The sequence below is a fragment of the Haliotis rufescens genome, unplaced genomic scaffold (assembly GCF_023055435.1).
Source record: "Haliotis rufescens isolate VD_foot unplaced genomic scaffold, xgHalRufe1.0.p SCAF_3, whole genome shotgun sequence".
Classification (NCBI taxonomy): Eukaryota; Metazoa; Mollusca; class Gastropoda; order Lepetellida; family Haliotidae; genus Haliotis; species Haliotis rufescens.
In genome coordinates this window covers 60,092,899-60,109,783 of record NW_025964001.1, presented here as the reverse complement: position 1 = coordinate 60,109,783, position 16,885 = coordinate 60,092,899, and the positions used below count along the sequence as shown (strand labels likewise).

At 40.7% G+C, this 16,885-nt stretch overlaps 1 protein-coding gene across 1 annotated transcript in view; it reads right to left on the bottom strand.

Moving 5' to 3' along the window:
- Positions 1-10,956: 10,956 nt before the first annotated feature.
- LOC124124821 (solute carrier organic anion transporter family member 4C1-like) overlaps positions 10,957-16,885 on the bottom strand; it is a 74,651-nt gene continuing 68,722 nt past the window's right edge. The window contains exon 13 of the mRNA XM_048403188.1: positions 10,957-11,182. Coding sequence (XP_048259145.1) covers positions 10,962-11,182 — 221 coding nt within the window. The 3' untranslated portion in view covers positions 10,957-10,961. The remainder of the gene's footprint in view (positions 11,183-16,885) is intronic.

The window sequence follows — 16,885 nt, the reverse complement described above, 5'->3', positions numbered from 1 at the left end:
TTTTCGACCTCAGATCTTAAATAAATGCAGTTAATATACAAAATATGTAAATATTCAAACAACTAAATTAGTACTAATTGGGCCGTGGCACAAATACAGCGTATTAAATGTTTTTGTGCCTTTTTACACGTAAAAGTGTGTAAAAATGTGAATAAAACAGGCTATTGTGAAACAGGGCATAACCAGGTGTAAGTAGATCAAGGTGACCTATGACACCTTGACGACAGGTGAGAACAGGTGCATAATGCGCATAGTCTGTTTCTGCTATGTCAATTTGGACTTAGTTTTATTTTTGAATGTTGAAAGTGCCGACAAATTACCTCCTGTAAAGTACATTTTGTATTGTTCACTGAGATCAAACTAGCAAATCCAGATTAGTACTTTTCGAGTTGTTTTTTATTTCGCATTTACAGCTACGTAACACTTTGTGTCGATTTTTAAATTAAGAAAAACAGTTTTTTTTCATTTCCGTGAGTACTTTTTTAACTCTAGAGAGATGGGCAGGTACTCGAACGTATATTAAACAGAGCAGCCAAAGATAAAAATGAAAGTATATCAATATACGAAAATAGAAATCATATCAATACAAAAACAGAAATTATGTGAATACCAAACTCACAATAGATATGTGTACCCTACTCACACACATGAGCCCCAAAGAGGGACAGGTCAGCCGAAATTGCTAAGGCAGAAGGCGACCTCTTAAACACTTAAAGTAACAACATCAAATGTCAATAGTTTCACATCGTTGTTTTCCTCAATGAGCAAGGGTTAAACGGACCTGACAATTGGCCGGATGATGCTTGTCTCGACAACAATGTACTGATTTTTTTTTCTGCACACGAAGCAGACCTTTCATTTTCCTTGAAGTTTAAACACTTCTATGACGTCATTCTATTGTTTCAACGCTCCATTATTTTTCAGGAATGGAGAGTTGTTTGTCAAATGTACATTATCTTGAATGAACATTTGAATAAATTTCCACTTGGAACAGACGGAACTATTTTTTACATTTATTGTCAAGTGAATAATTCTATTTTTTTCGAAAACATGTGTCGCCAGCGGGATACGAACCCCCATCGTTTGATTTGATAACGTGTAATTATCAACCTCAGCTACGGCGGCACATGTGGTGAGAAATTAACTGTTAAATATTTTCATAATTTTGCATAATGGTAAAAGCTCAATATAATATGTATTTATTTTGTGTTAGAGCAGGTTACCTACAACAATGTTCATATTTAAAGCAATTAGATAAACCTTTGGCGAGAAAAAACAAATAAGGTAATACAAATATCCCTTGTTCGGGGCTCTATATTTCCTATTATTCCCGTCAGCATGTATTAACAATGTGCAAGCGATTAATGAATACTAGTTTATGGCCCAACGTAATTATAAAGAGCCGTGTAGCACGCATTGTTATGGAATACTGTAAGGGACATTCTCGCGATCTCGCATTCTCGCGATCTCGACCTTAGGAAACGAGGTAAATATGCCCAAAACACGAGAATGCGAGATCGCGAGAACGCGAGATTTGGCCAAAATCTCGCGTTCTCGCGATCTCGCGTTCTCGTGTTTTTGGTACATAGCACTTTTTGTCAAAAGTCGACAACGCGAGAATGCGACATTTGGACATGATGCAAAATCTCGCAATCTAGCAATCTCGACCTGTCAAATTAGGCCACAAAAACACGAAATCGCGAGAACGCGAGAATGCGACATTTCATTTTCTCGCGATCTCGCGTTCTCGTGTTCTCGCGTTTTAGACGCTGTCCGTGCGCATGCGTAATATCACAAGGTCAAGGCCCATGCGCACGTTAGTAGTCCTTTGGTCATGCTCCTTTCATGCTCTTCATTCTCCAAGTAGCATTTAGCAAACTTATGACTTGAGCTTGAAAATGCTATGTAATTTACATACACAAAGTCTGAGTCATCTCCCGTTGTTACAGTTTCCTATGTACTTTATAATCAAACCCTCAACATGCTCAATATAATTTAACAAAAGAAATTGTGTCTATGAATGTCCAATGATGGTGAAAACATTAATGTGTCCGAAAGCTGGAAACAAAACTATTACCGTCAGTGAGTGAGTAATATTGCTTAAAGCCGCACCAGCAATACTACAGTTACAAAAATAATCACAGGCCAGTGAGTTTCTCCATGAGGCAATGTTATACACGGCTAGCATATTCATGAAAGGCAAAATTCTCATAGACCAATTTGAAATACAAAATTAATTATCATATTTTCATCCGCTCCAACCTGACTACAAACCATCCCGCTTTACATTATTTTATAGTTAAAATGGATAAAATTATCATTAAACCGCCCGCATGTTATCATAAATGAGCGGGCCACTAGTAAAGAAATAAACGACGAGTGGGAGTACAATAAAACACTGCAGGGAGAATAAACCATGAGGGGCGAGTGTTTTATTGTACAATAAACAACAACCACGAGTCGTTTAATGATTATATGAGATATCAACATTATGTACACCCTCTTTAAGGATGTTGATAAAATGTACAAGGTTTAAAAATATTTACCCCTATTTAAGGCGGGTATTTCCCGCATATGCTCACACAATCCTCAGGTCGATTACACGTACCTTTTCTCCCAAAACCGATTGTCATATTGTAATCGGGGATTGTGAAGGAAAATACAATTTCAAACATAGGCTACGGGTGTGAGTGTTTATTGCCCGAGTAGATAATGACATCCTTTAATGTACAAAAAAATAACATTATAAAAACAATACTGCATAGGTTTCATACACATACATATTCACACATTCATTCAGTTCATATAAACATACGTCTATATTCTGTACATGAACATGAACTTAATAATCAATGATATACAAAATCATTATCTTAACCCTATAATAAACAAACAATTCATCCAGGGCGATAACTCGATCCCGACATAACTCATAAGATACAATATAAACCTGGTCCATGTTGTAAAATACACTTAACATTATAAATACAATTACCACTTTCTTGAAACTGCTGTATTTATTCAGTAACTCACCATATATTTGGCATGATACACTATTTACAATTCATATTTCGAGACACGACAAACAAGTAAATTACCCGTACCCTGTGGGTGACACTGGGATGTTTATCGTCTTCATGCAGCCGCCATTACGATGGAAATGCCTCAACACCTATGGAGAGCAACCTGACGGTCACTTCCCTCTCACAATTAACGTCGTCACTCACTGCGTCATAATGTTACAAGATCACAATCGAATCATCAGAAATGAGAAAATGATTAATCGTATAATACATCCCGCTTCGTTCTTCGATGTTCTTAGCGATTAAACGCGTAGTCATCTATAGAGTAAGTGCGAGTGTTGGGTTTAACACTGCTTTTATCAGTATTCCAGTTATATCACAGCGTGTCAGCTTAATATGAGAGGAAAGCCCGAAGTGATGCAGGTCTCAGACGTTTACCTCTTCGATGAAGCCCACGAGAACGGGTATAGTGAAACAAGAAACATAATCAGGGCGAACCGGGATTCGAACCCACAATCATAGGTTTCGGGCGTGCCCAACTGACGCAACTCTGCACAGAGAATCGCGGCGCCTTAGACGACTGGGCCACCCTAACGAGTGTTGATATATTTGATGTCAGACCGCCGTCATATAGCTGGAATATTGCTGAGTGCGGCGTCAACAACAAACAAACAAAATCTTTCTGAAAAATACCATTAGGCATCCAAGTTGGTTATTTGACTGTTAGTTGTCAGACAATATTTGTCAAATTCAGTCAGTTCACAGGCAAGAAAGGGAGCGTGTTCTTGACTTTATTATGTCACCAGTCTACATATATATTTCTGTATAATCAAAAGACTTGGGAAATGTGCATTCTGACATTGTCAAAAGTCACGTGATTTTGAACAGCCATTTTGAAATAAACTGCATTAATTTGCAAAGCAGAAATTTCTATGAACGTTGTGGTTTATTTCGTCGTTTTGATGTCAAAAAAAACGAGCGTGAGATTTTATTCATCATCCAACATCATTCTTCCAACTTTTTGAGTTTGTAGACAGTAATAAGCAGTGTCTTAATGATGTTGGATACAATGGTTCGTGCGCACCTCAGTTCACGCCGTTGCACGCGAGTTTACTGTGACGATTAACCTTACAAAATAGTTACATATAATTGTATAGGCAATTAGCACAAAAAACCGAGAACGCGAGAACGCGAGATCGCGAGAATTGACCAATCTCGCAATCTCGCGTTCTCGCGTTCTCGTGTTTTTGAAAATAGTTACATACAACTGTATAGGCTATTAGCACAAAAACACGAGAACGCGAGATCGCGAGATCGCGACACTTGACCAATCTCGCGTTCTCGCGTTCTCGTGTTTTTGAAAATAGTTACATACAACTGTATAGGCTATAAGCACAAAAACACGAGAACGCGAGATCGCGACACTTGACCAATGTCGTAATCTCGCGTTCTCGCGTTCTCGTGTTTTTGAAAATAGTTACATACAACTGTATAGGCTATTAGCACAAAAACACGAGAACGCGAGAACGCGAGATCGCGACACTTGACCAATCTCGCGTTCTCGCGTTCTCGTGTTTTTGAAAATAGTTACATACAACTGTATAGGCTATAAGCACAAAAACACGAGAACGCGAGATCGCGACACTTGACCAATGTGGCAATCTCGCGTTCTCGCGTTCTCGCGTTCTCGTGTTTTTGTGCTTATAGCCTATACACTTATATGTAACTATTTTCAAAAACACGGGAACGCGAGAACGCGAGATTGCGACATTGGTCAATTGTCGCGATCTCGCGTTCTCGTGTTTTTGTGCTTATAGCCTATACAGTTATATGTAACTATTTTCAAAAACACGAGAACGCGAGAACGCGAGATCGCGACACTTGACCAATGTCGCAATCTCGCGTTCTCGTGTTTTTGTGGTAATTGTCAATACAGTTATAGGTAACTATTTTCAAAAACACGAGAACGCGAGAACGCGAGATCGCGACACTTGACCAATGTCGCAATCTCGCGTTCTCGCGTTCTCGCGTTTTTGGGCTAATTGCCTATACAGTTATATGTAACTATTTTCAAAAATACGAGAACGCGAGAATGCGAGATCGCGACACTTGACCAATGTCGCAATCTCGCGTTCTCGCGTTCTCGCGTTTTTGGGCTAATTGCCTATACAGTTATATGTAACTATTTTCAAAAACACGAGAACGCGAGAACGCGAGATTACGACATTGGACAAGTGTCGCGATCTCGCGTTCTCGTGTTTTTGTGCTGATTGCCTAGATACAGTCATCTTGTGGCTCAGTCGTCTGAGTTGTCGCAATTCGTTGTGTAGAGTTGCGTCCCTTGGATGTGCCAGAAACCTACAATGGAAGGTTTCCTCTCATTTTAAAGGGACACTGATCTAGAGAAATGCCCCGAGACTGGTTGTTGCCTTAGTTATGTCTATATTACTGAAATATTTAGACATTTTATAAATTGCCTGAGTGAATCACTTTGTACACATTGAGTGTAATATACATGTATACACGCCTACAGGTACAAAAGGAACAAATCTGATTCTATCTAATGCAACAGCAAATGAATGAAAACAAAATGCAAATATCGTAATTACGACCCACCGCAGTTTTATGTATACATTTGGGCAGCTTCCTTGTTCGAGGAATGTATCCGTGAATATTCACATACAGGAACAATATCCCATACGTCTGCAGCTGTACAAATAAACTAATTCGACGTCACATGGCTCTGTTACATTCAAAAGTTAAAATATATACATAGAGCGTTTCTGGATATTATAACCCGTGTTCGAAGACGACGCCCCAGCTGGTCCCAGAGATGTTCTGTGGGTGACAGATCTGGTGATCGAGCTGGCCACGGCAGGACAGTCACGTTGTTGGCGTTGAGGAAGTCTCTAGTAATACGGGCTTTATGGGGTGTGGCGTTATCTTGTTGGAACACCGTCCGTTGTTGACGCTGGGTGAAAGGAAGAACCACTGGCCGTAAGATATTGTCAATGTAGCTTTGTGCTGTCAGATTGCCTTCGATGATGACAAGTTCCGTCTTCTCGTCTCCGCAAATGTCGCCCCAGACCATCACACTTCCGCCCCCTAAAGGTTCCACCTCCTGGACACAACAAAGAGCCGTACGTTCACCACGTCGTCGATACACTCGCGTCCGCCCATCAGGTTTGAATAGTTGGAACCTGCTCTCGTCACTAAACAGCACTCGCCGCCATTCCCTTTGTTGCCATCGCTGAGTTGTCTGCACCACGTCAATCTGGCACGTCGATGTTGACGGGTCAAGGTCATGCCCTTGAAAGGGCGATAAGCCCGGAGACCATAATGTCGTAGTCGTCTGGTTACTGTTTGTCTGCTGACCGGATGTCCTAAGCTGTTGGCATCTGATGACGTCCAATAGAAATCTGTTCCTCAGATGACGTACCCGTAAAAAGCGGTCATCCTGCGGGGTCGTGACCTATGGTCTGCCACTCCGTGGTCTGTCTGCGGTTCTGCCAGTCTGTCGGAGACGTGAGATCAGTCTGGTAATGGTCATCTTGGAGCAGTTCATGTTAATGGCAACCGCTCTCTGTGTCGCTCCTATCTGCAGCATACCTATGGCTCTCTCCTTCTGGACAGCGGTCAGTCTTGGCATGTTCGTTGGTGTTAATCATCGCAACTATTGATAGGGAACAGATCCCTGCGTAATTTATACCCGGAAATTGCACGATAATTTGGGGAAGATTTTTTTTAAAAATTGCTGAAAAACACCAATATTTCCCAAAATCCGTAAAGCACGTGCAAAGAACGACAGAGAACATGAAGGCTGTATTCGTGAATTGTGTTCTTTACTGTTTTTGAACAGGTTGGCATCTTTGTTTCAAAGTGGCAAATCAGTTAATGTTGGTAACGTTTCTTTGGGCCCTCAGTTTATAACCATCTGGGGTATTTCCAAATAACGACATCCGATGAGCTTCCATCGTTCTTTTTGTCCGTTTGTTTAGGCTAAAGAAATTAATTAACATGCGCCCTTTGTCTGAGATTCAGAGATTACAGGCCACCAATCAGTGTTCTTGAACACGGTAGTCCAGTCTCTTGTCACGCTCAGTTGCGTCAGTGAGCAAATCGGCAGATGGTGAGCCCTAGCTGGCAGTGTTAGACAGCCGAGAAGAAGATTAGTGCCCCTTTAAACCGACAAGCCGGGATATAACTAAAATATACACACTGTTCATAGCAGTGAAGCCAAACTCACTCACTTATTCAGAGTCATGTTGGTCCCCCAGGCTGGATTTTGGGGGTACTTTTCCAGTATAAACATGCCTGTCATTTGAATGTTAAGGCCGCAATAAAATTAATAGTTACAGTTTGACTGATTTTTTAAAAAACATGGGAGACAGGAGGCATTTTATTTTTAACGTTTTTATTTTGTTCTTATCGACCTACTTTAGGCATATGTGTACAATTGCTGTCGGCGGATGCGATTCGCATGCATCATGTGTGCTCAGTAGGGCTACGTGTACGGAGTATTTTATCAGGTAAAGAAAGTAGGAACACTCATATTAACGATACTTCTATTTGTAGGAATTTGAGGGCATTAGAATAATGTAAGGCAGGATGTTTTGTTGTCAGGCGGGAGCGGATGAAAATCTATTAATTAAAGTAGCGAATATGGTATCGTATACAAAAACAAAAAAAACAACATCGGACAGTATCATTTTATCCGAATGCTACAAATTGGTCTGTGAGAATTTTATTTTAATGAATATTCTAGGCGTGTATAAAATTGCCTCATTGAGAAACTTACTGGCTTGTGATTATTTCTGTAACTGACAGTGTAGCCGCGAATAACTGCAATACTGCTGATGCGGCTTTAAGCAATATTACTCACTCACTCACTGACGGTAATAGTTTTGTTTCCAGCTTTCGGACACATTAATGTTTTCACCATCATTGGACATTCATAGACACAATTTCTTTTGTTAAATTATATTGAGCATGGTTAGGGTTTGATTATAAAGTACATAGGAAACTGTAACAACGGGAGATGACTCAGACTTTGTGTATGTAAATTACATAGCATTTTCAAGCTCAAGTCATAAGTTTGCTAAATGCTACTTGGAGAATGAAGAGCATGAAAGAAGCATGACCAAAGGACTACTAATGTGCGCATGCGCTTGACCTTATGATATTACGCATGCGCACGGATAGCGTCTAAAACGCGAGAACACGAGAACGCGAGATCGCGAGAAAATGAAATGTCGCATTCTCGCGTTCTCGCGATTTCGTGTTTTTGTGGCCTAATTTGACAAGTCGAGATTGCGAGATTGCGAGATTTTGCATCATGTCCAAATGTCGCATTCTCGCGTTGTCGACTTTTGACAAAAAGTGCTATGTACCAAAAACACGAGAATGCGAGATCGCGAGAACGCGAGATTTTGGCCAAATCTCGCGTTCTCGCGATCTCGCATTCTCGTGTTTTGGGCATATTTACCTCGTTTCCAAAGGTCGAGATCGCGAGAATGCGAGATCGCGAGAATGTCCCTTACAGTATTCCATACATTGTAAATGTCAGCACGCGACGGAGCTTGGCGCACGTGCAACAGCGGCAGAGAACGCATTCCTCGTGCATCATGCAAGGGCGACTCACGCAGCATAAGTACAGACAACAAAGAGTCCTGGTTTATTTTTCAAATATTTCCAACAAAAGAATATTTTGTCAAAGTGTAAAAGTAGGGATGAGTTTTAAGTAGGGGAATATCCTCCTAACTCTCCATTCCTTAAAAATAATTTGCCTCGAACGCTCCATTATGGCTGTAATCCTATCATGTCATGTTTTAAAACAATTAAGAACTGATATGAGATGAGGTGAGGTGAGGTGAGGTGAAATTGGGTTAAACGTCGCGTCCAAGATTATTGCACTTATATAGCGACGTGCATGCACGTGTATGTGTGGCTGCTTGTACTAGTCCGGACTGATGCCGATTTATAGTGCTAGCTCACTGAGATACCATGCCGCAGTTTAACATGAATACCCCACTCAGACACAGTATACTGACTCCGAGCCGACCAGTCCTTGTTTTAGCCCCTTAATGCCGAGCGCCAGACAGGGTAACAACAAGTACCATCTTTTAACGTCTTTTGGAATGACGCGGCCCGGGATCGAACCCCGGACCTTCCGCTCTCCGGGCGGACGCTCTACCACTAGACCACGGAGGCGGTCAAGAACCGATATGGATCGGGTGGTCAGGTTCGGTGAGCGTAAGCGACAATGTTTGACATTATGGAGGTGTGTAATGATAGGTAAGGTGGAATAGGATTTTAACGTAGCGTTCAAGATTACTGCACGAATATAGCGACGTGCATGCACGTGTGTGTGACTGCTTGTACTAGTCCGGCTTGTACTAGTCTCGGCCCCTTAATGCCGAGCGCCAGCCAGGGTAACAACAAGTACCATCAGAATGTCCGGGGTTTGATCCTCGGCCGCGTCATACCAAAAGTCATTAAACTCTGCCTTGAATTATTTTTGTAAACTGCCTTACTAATATTCGTTTTAAGAAAAACTTAAACATGTCTGTACCGCTTCATTACTCCAGGGGGCACGGGTGGCTCATTCGTCTAAGGCGCCGCGATTCGCTGTGCAGAGTTGCGTCCCTTGGAAACGCCAGAAACCTATGATTGTGGGTTCGAATCCCGGTTCGCCCCGATTGTGTTTCTAGGTTTGTCTGCACCATACCCGTGCTCGTGGGTTTCACCGAAGTGGTAAACGTCCGAGACCTGCATCACTTCGGGCTTTCCTCCCACATTAAGCTGACACGCCGTGATGTAACTGGAATACTGTTAAAATCGGCGTTAAACCCAACTCACTCACTCATTACTCCATTTTAACATTCCACAACTTAACACTTGTACACTGGAAATATATATATATATATATACGTGAGGATGCGGGGTAGAATAGGTTTTCAGCACCCCGTGCTTGTCGTAAAAGGCGACTATGCTCTTTTGCGTGGATCGATACCGATAGATTCTCCCATTGTTAATATGGGAGGGCACGGGTGGCCCAGTCCAAGCTCCTCACAGCGATATCCCGTTCGCGGAGCTCTCTACACCATCGCTGCCACTGTGATAGGTGATCACAACCATGCATGGGCTCGCAACGGAATGACAGTTATGTTTACAAACAAGTGATGACTGTCTTGACGCCGAATACTCTTACCCCAGCTTAATTATTTACTTTGATTGTCAGTTTGAATTTCTGTTTCATTACAACTACATTGTAATTGATATAGTAAGAACGTAAGGGGGAAGTTGGTTGATTTTTCGTTCGTCTGCAATCTCGAACCAATCTGATCAAACAAAGAAAAATGTAAATTCATCTCGGAAATATGGTCAGGGGTAAACCTTTTCAATATTCACTATGATGACATAAACAAATGTATAAACGTCACTACATTTGGGGTAAGAGGGCAAATTTTAAGATTCTTGTAATAGCCACTCCCAAACTGGTTACCGAGAGTGAAACGAAGGTGTCACGCGCTGAAGAGGAGCTTTGGCCCAGTCGTCTTGGGGCCACATTTCGTTGTGCAGAGTTGCCTCCCCTGGGCACGCCGTCCATGTTCGCCCCGATTATGTTTCTGGGTTTGTCAGCACCATACCCGTGTTTGTGGGTTTCACCGAAGTGATAAACGTCTGAGACCTGCATCATTATCTGATTTCCTTCCACATCTAGCTGACACGTCGTGATATAGCTGAAATACTGTTCAAATTGGCGTTGAACCCAACTCACTCACTCACTCACGTTGATGTAATGATTTTCACTATATATTGATATATCTTATTTCTCATTATTTTGACGATATCCTTTCTTTGGGTATAGACTGTAATAAGTCTCCCTCCCGAGGCAACTGTAAAATAATATGACATGACAAAAACCGCAATATTTTTTTATCTTTTTATTTCATCAAGTGGCGCTTTGTACACTTTAGATGCGAGCCCATAGAATATGATGCTGAGGACCTTAAGCCCCGCCCACCAGGCCAGCACCCGGTACGCCATGGCGTTGTTGCTGTAGACCCAGCACGACCCCCTCTCCCCACACGACTGCTGCCACACCTCACAGGTACTGTCCAGGATAGCTCCCAGCAACACTGGCCCCGGGGTGGTGCCTGGAGGAACAGGTTACAATTATACTACGATAATAAATAGTTGTTAAGAATCTGCTATACTAAGACATATTAACTAACGCAATGTAAAAGAATCGGGTGATCCTTATCTTCTTTGAGTAGTATAGATCACACAACAACACTGCGAACAAGGAATCTGGTGTATGTTTCTATTACTGGAACAGACAACCCAATATTTACTCCGTGAAGTATATGGGCCATTTATATTTACCGTTTATTTATTCAAGAGTATGGTGGTCGAGAGGGGACACCGCATTCTCGCTTTCTCGCTCTACCGCTTTCTCGCGGAATTGTCATATCCCATCTTGACCACTATAGGGGTCGCATGTGTGTACTGAAATTTTCTCTATCTACATAAACATAAATCAACTGTACAGACGAATTTGATTTAAAAAACAACCCACGGATTTCTGCGTAAAAAGTAATTGATTGATTTATGGACCTATTTAGGAGTTTTATGGGACTATCACGTCGTCAGCGCGTGGCGAATCATGACAATAATATCTTATTCATTAATATAATAATAATAATATCTTAATTAATTGTCATTTTATATGTACAGCGGGTGACACTATAATAAAATATTCTTCTTCTTCTTCTTCTTCTTAAAACTTAAATGTGACACATATTGATTATGCCATTTTTTGGTTATTTTTTTTGTTTGTTTACACTTTTAATTTCTGATTTTGAGATGGGTAGGTTGAGGCTTATTTCTGGTATTTTGAGAGATAATTTAGCTGCTTTATCGGCGCTTTCGTTGCCGTAAATTCCTACGTGGGCGGGGACCAACAGGAAGGTCATTTGTTTGCCTGCTTTTGTTAGGTCGTTGGAGCTTTTAAGTATTTGGTTTATTAATTTAGGTCGTTTTTTTGTTTTTTTGTTTTGGAGGGCTTGTAGTCATCTAAGGGAGTCGGTGAGAATTAGGATTTTATTGTTGTTTTTAGATTGTTGGTTATGCAGGGCTGAGGCCATGCCCATAAGTTCGGCCGTGAATATAGATTGGTTGTTAGGGAGTCGGTAAGATTGTGTGGATATAACTGGTTGTGTGGTATGGACTCCGAAGCCTGTGTGGTTGGAGATCGGGTCTGAAGATCCGTCAGTGTATATGTGACACCAATTTGGCCAATTTTCGTGTATGTATGCAAGTGTGGTGGTTTTAGCTATGTTTGGGTCGGTTTGTTTATTTATTTGGTTAGCTAGCGTTGTGTCTATTTTGGGTATTTTGAGTTTAGGGTTTTTTGCAGTTTTGTTTAAGATTTTGAGTTTGGTGTTCATTGAGGTAGTTAGTTATTCTTTGGGATATTGGGGTGAGTAAGGGGTGTTTGCGAACTAGAGCTTGGTTTCTTGGGCTAATGTTTTGGTTAATTAAGTTTTGGATGAGAGGGTTTGTTTGGGACGCGGCCCAGAAATTAAGGCTTAGATGTTCCCTGCGTAGATTTAGTGGCATTTCCCCTGTAAGGGCCTGAAGTGAGGTGTAGGAGCTGCCATGTTGGGTGCGTGTAAATAGTTTAAGGGCTTGGTATTGTATTGAGTCAAGTTTTTTAGTTAGAGAGTTGTTTAGGGTATTGTATATGGCGCAGCCGTAGTCTAGTTTTGATCTAATTAGTGCTGTATAGAGTGAGAGGAGGGTATCTTTGGAGGCTCCCCAGTTAGAGCCGGTGAGACATCTTAGTGTGTTAAGGTCTTTGCTGCATCTAGTTTTTAGGTTTTGGACGTGAGCCTCCCAGGTGAGGTGTTGATCGAAAATGAGTCCTAAGAATTTGGTTTGTTTTTGGAATTTGATTGTTTGGTTGTTTAGCTGGAGGATTGGGTAGGCAGGTTTCATGTTTTTATGTTTGAATACTACTCCTGTTGTTTAATCTGAGTTAAGGGAGAAGCCCCATTTGTCTGCCCATTGTTGTATTTTATTTAGAGATTTTTGGATTAAGTTTTCTGCCATTTTAATGCTTTTAGTGCGGATCCATAGGGCTCCGTCATCCGCGAATTTTGAAGTGTTTAGTTTAGGGGATAAGCCCTCGAATAGATCATTTATCATTATATTGAAGAGGGTTGGGCTGAGGATGCTGCCCTGGGGAGTGCCATTTTCTAGGGGACACTGGTCCGATAGCGTATGGTCTATACCCACGGTTATTTTGCGATTGTTTAGGAAATCTTGGATGAAGTTTATTATTTGGCCTTTTAGTCCTTTTTTATAGTTTTTGTATTAGCCCGTGGTGCCATACCATGTCGAAAGCATTAGAGAAGTCGAGGAATATGCCTATGGTGTATTGCTTGTTTATTTGTCCTGTTTTTATATCCTGTTCTAGTCGGGCGAGGTTATCGAAAGTTGATCGGCCAGGAGTGAAGCCGCTTTGGTCGGGGTTTATGATGTTGTTTTGGTCTAGGTAGTGCTGTAGCCTATTTTTAGTCATAAGTTCCATTATTTTGCAGAGATTTGAGGTTAGGGAGATGGGCCTATAGGAGTTAGCCTGATCTGCTGGTTTATTTGGTTTAGGTATTGGGATTACTAGAGCTTCCCTCCAAGAGGATGGGACCTGTCCGTTTAGGTAGACTAGGTTGTATAGTTTAAGTAAAGTTTGGAGTAGTTTGGTAGGTAAATGTTTGATTATTTGGTAAGAGGTGAGGTCTAGGTCAGAGGCTGTTCCTTTTTTTCTATTGTTTAGTACGTGATTTAGTTCTTCTATGGTGTAAGGTTGGTTTATTTCTAGGTCGTCTTGTCTGTTTTCTTTGGAGAATTTGGTTGTTTTTTTTAGTTTAGTTTAGTTTATCTTACTGAAGTTACTGTTGCTACTAACTTTAGAGAAGTGTTTGGCTAGGTTGTTGGCCTTTTGGGTGGGGTTAGTTGAATTGTTTATATTTGAGCTTTTTTGTGCCGTTTGATGCATCTGATGGCGTGAATTTTGCGGCACACCTTCCTAGCGTCGGTGTGGTGGTTTAGCTCCTCACATAATTTTTTCCAGTTTTTGGTTTTAGCAGTTTGAACTAGGTTTTGGACTTGGTGGTTAAGTTCATGGGCTGTTTTGAGATGAGAGGGGTCTCGTTTAGCTCTGTTGAAAGCTGATTTGCGTTTTAGTCTAGTTAGCTCTATTTCCTCATTCCACCAAGGGACAGTGGGTTTTCCTGGGTTGGATGATTTGAAGGGGATTGCGGATTTGGCTGCGTTGATTATGAAGTTAGTTAGGTTTTGACAGAATATTTCGGGGTCTTTTGTTTCTAAATCGTTTAGATTAGCTAGGTTGCATAATTCTTGGAATTTGTCCCAGTTGGCGTTTTTGTACTGAAATTTAGGTTCCTGTTTAGGGGTTTGATTTGGTATTTTAGATTTCCTAGGGTTATATTTATGGGGAAGTGGTCGCTGCCTAGAGGTGCTGGGTGGACGTCCCACATCAGACTTTGTGCCAAGTCTGGCGTACATATTGTTAAGTCGATAGCCGACATGGTGTGGTGGATTTTGTCGTATCTAGTTGGTTGGTTATTGTTTAATAGTATTAGGTCATTTTTTTCGATCCACTCTGATATTAGTTGTCCATGGTTGTCTAGTTTATCTGCAATGCCCCAGGTAGGATGATGGGCATTGAAGACTCCTAGGAAGATGGTTGATTTATTTCCCTATTTGGTAAAGGATGTCTAGGTCTGTATCTTTAATTGGTTTTAGTGTTGAGTGATAGATGTTAATGATTTTTATTTTTTGGTTATTGATGGTGACTTGGATTCCATTAGCTTCTAGATTAGGAGTGTTTACTTTAACTTCCTCGTAGTTTATATCCTCTCTAACGTAGATGATTAGACCTCCTCCTGTTCTGCCTGGGATGGTTTTGGACCTGTCGGTTCTTACTGCGTTATAGTTTGGTAGGTTGAATTTAGTTTTATGTGAGAATTTTGTTTCTTGAATACAGGCTACATGGGACCTTTATCTATTTTGAATTTAGCTTTAAGTTCAGAACCATCACTGCAAAAAAAAGTCCATCTATACAAGCTTGTATATGCTTTGGAATGTTGATATTTCCAAAGCATATACAAGATTGGAAAGATGATATATACAAAAATATACAAGTTTGTATATACGACATATACAAAAATATACAATTTTGTATATATGGTGTATCCAAATTTGTTTTCTTTGTATATATTGGTAAAGGGAGATAATTGTTATGTATTCGTGTATAATTATTATATATGTGCAAATTGAAGTGTTTTAAGTTGAGCACTGTGTTTCTTTGTATATGTTGGTAAAGGAGGATGATTGCTATGTATTGTTCTATTATTGTTTTGTATGTGCAAAATAGTATCAGCAAGTTACAAAAAAACGGATATAGTGGCGTGTAACATTACTGGAATGTTTAATTAGTACTCCACACTGTTAGCGGGAGTACATACTCTCCTTGCAATGATATTGACGGGTAAGCGATTGAGGCGTCTGGTACTTTTCCTGGCCCGGTGCTTGGTATGTGAGTAGACTTTATGGTCAAATGCACAGAGAGGATTAGCTGTCGGGGGTGATTGCATTGGCGGTGACTTCTGTATTGAAAGGGTTGAAATCGATTTGTGCTGAGCTTGGATTCGTTTGTACGGGGAGGCCGCGATGTGATTTGTAACATGCTCTCGTGCACATAGCAGATTAGCCAACAGAGTGGATTGCACAGAGGATGAAAACTATTTTATCATTACTTAAAAGTGTTGAATTTGGTTTGTTCTGAGCTGTCGGTTTAATTGTAGGGTATACATTGTTATAATGTCAAATCTCGGCGGAACGCGGACAATAGTGTTTTTTAAAACGGCAGTCCTTGGAAAAATCCTCTTCAAAATAAAATCAAAGATTTTATTTTTTTAAATACTCAGAAAATATCGTGTTGCCGGAAAACCGTGGCGGATTGTCCTGTTTTCGACCAGAGCCTTCAGCATCAAACATGCCTTTATTATTATTCATAACACAATCATGGGATCTTCGGACATCATACGTTTTCTATCATGAATACTTGCACTAAAACGGGGTGTGTTGCGTCACACAGAAATTGTTAATGATGACTTTTTTTTATGATAAAGTTTTGAGATGTTTTACAGTTGTTCATGTGAAGAAAACTATGAGTGTTTATTCAGTGTCCGAAAACCCATAACACGGGGATATATGTTGTATTAATGTCTTATGTTTTACAAAAAGTAAGTAAGTACAAAGGTAAGCCTTTCTCGATATGCTTCAACACGGGAAAGGGACATTGCACGTTTGTGGCAGTATTGCTCCCAGGTGGCGGCGGCGTCCACTTATGCCTACATCCACTAATGCCTACATCCACTAATGCCTACAGTCTACAATAAACAAAGTCATGCACCAGTGATTTTCAGCGACACACGCTATCAGTGCTACCCAATCTCAACTGGACAAGTCCAATTTAGTGGAATAATGCCTATAGGTGCCAAAAAAAACAGAAAATTGTATAAAGTCACTTTTTATTTCACATTGCCATAACACTAACAGTAATAATTTATGATTTCAGCATCATTGCATTAGTTCTTAAGTATACACCAGCAGATATTGGCTGATTTCAAAGAAATCTAACACTGCAAACACGAAAACGTCGGTTTTTTCCGTATATGGTCATTGGACGGAAAAACGACTAAAAATTCATTAAAATTGATTAATTGGTTAGCGTCTAGAAAGTGTCCGGAAAAGCGTCGAGTTTTTCAAGC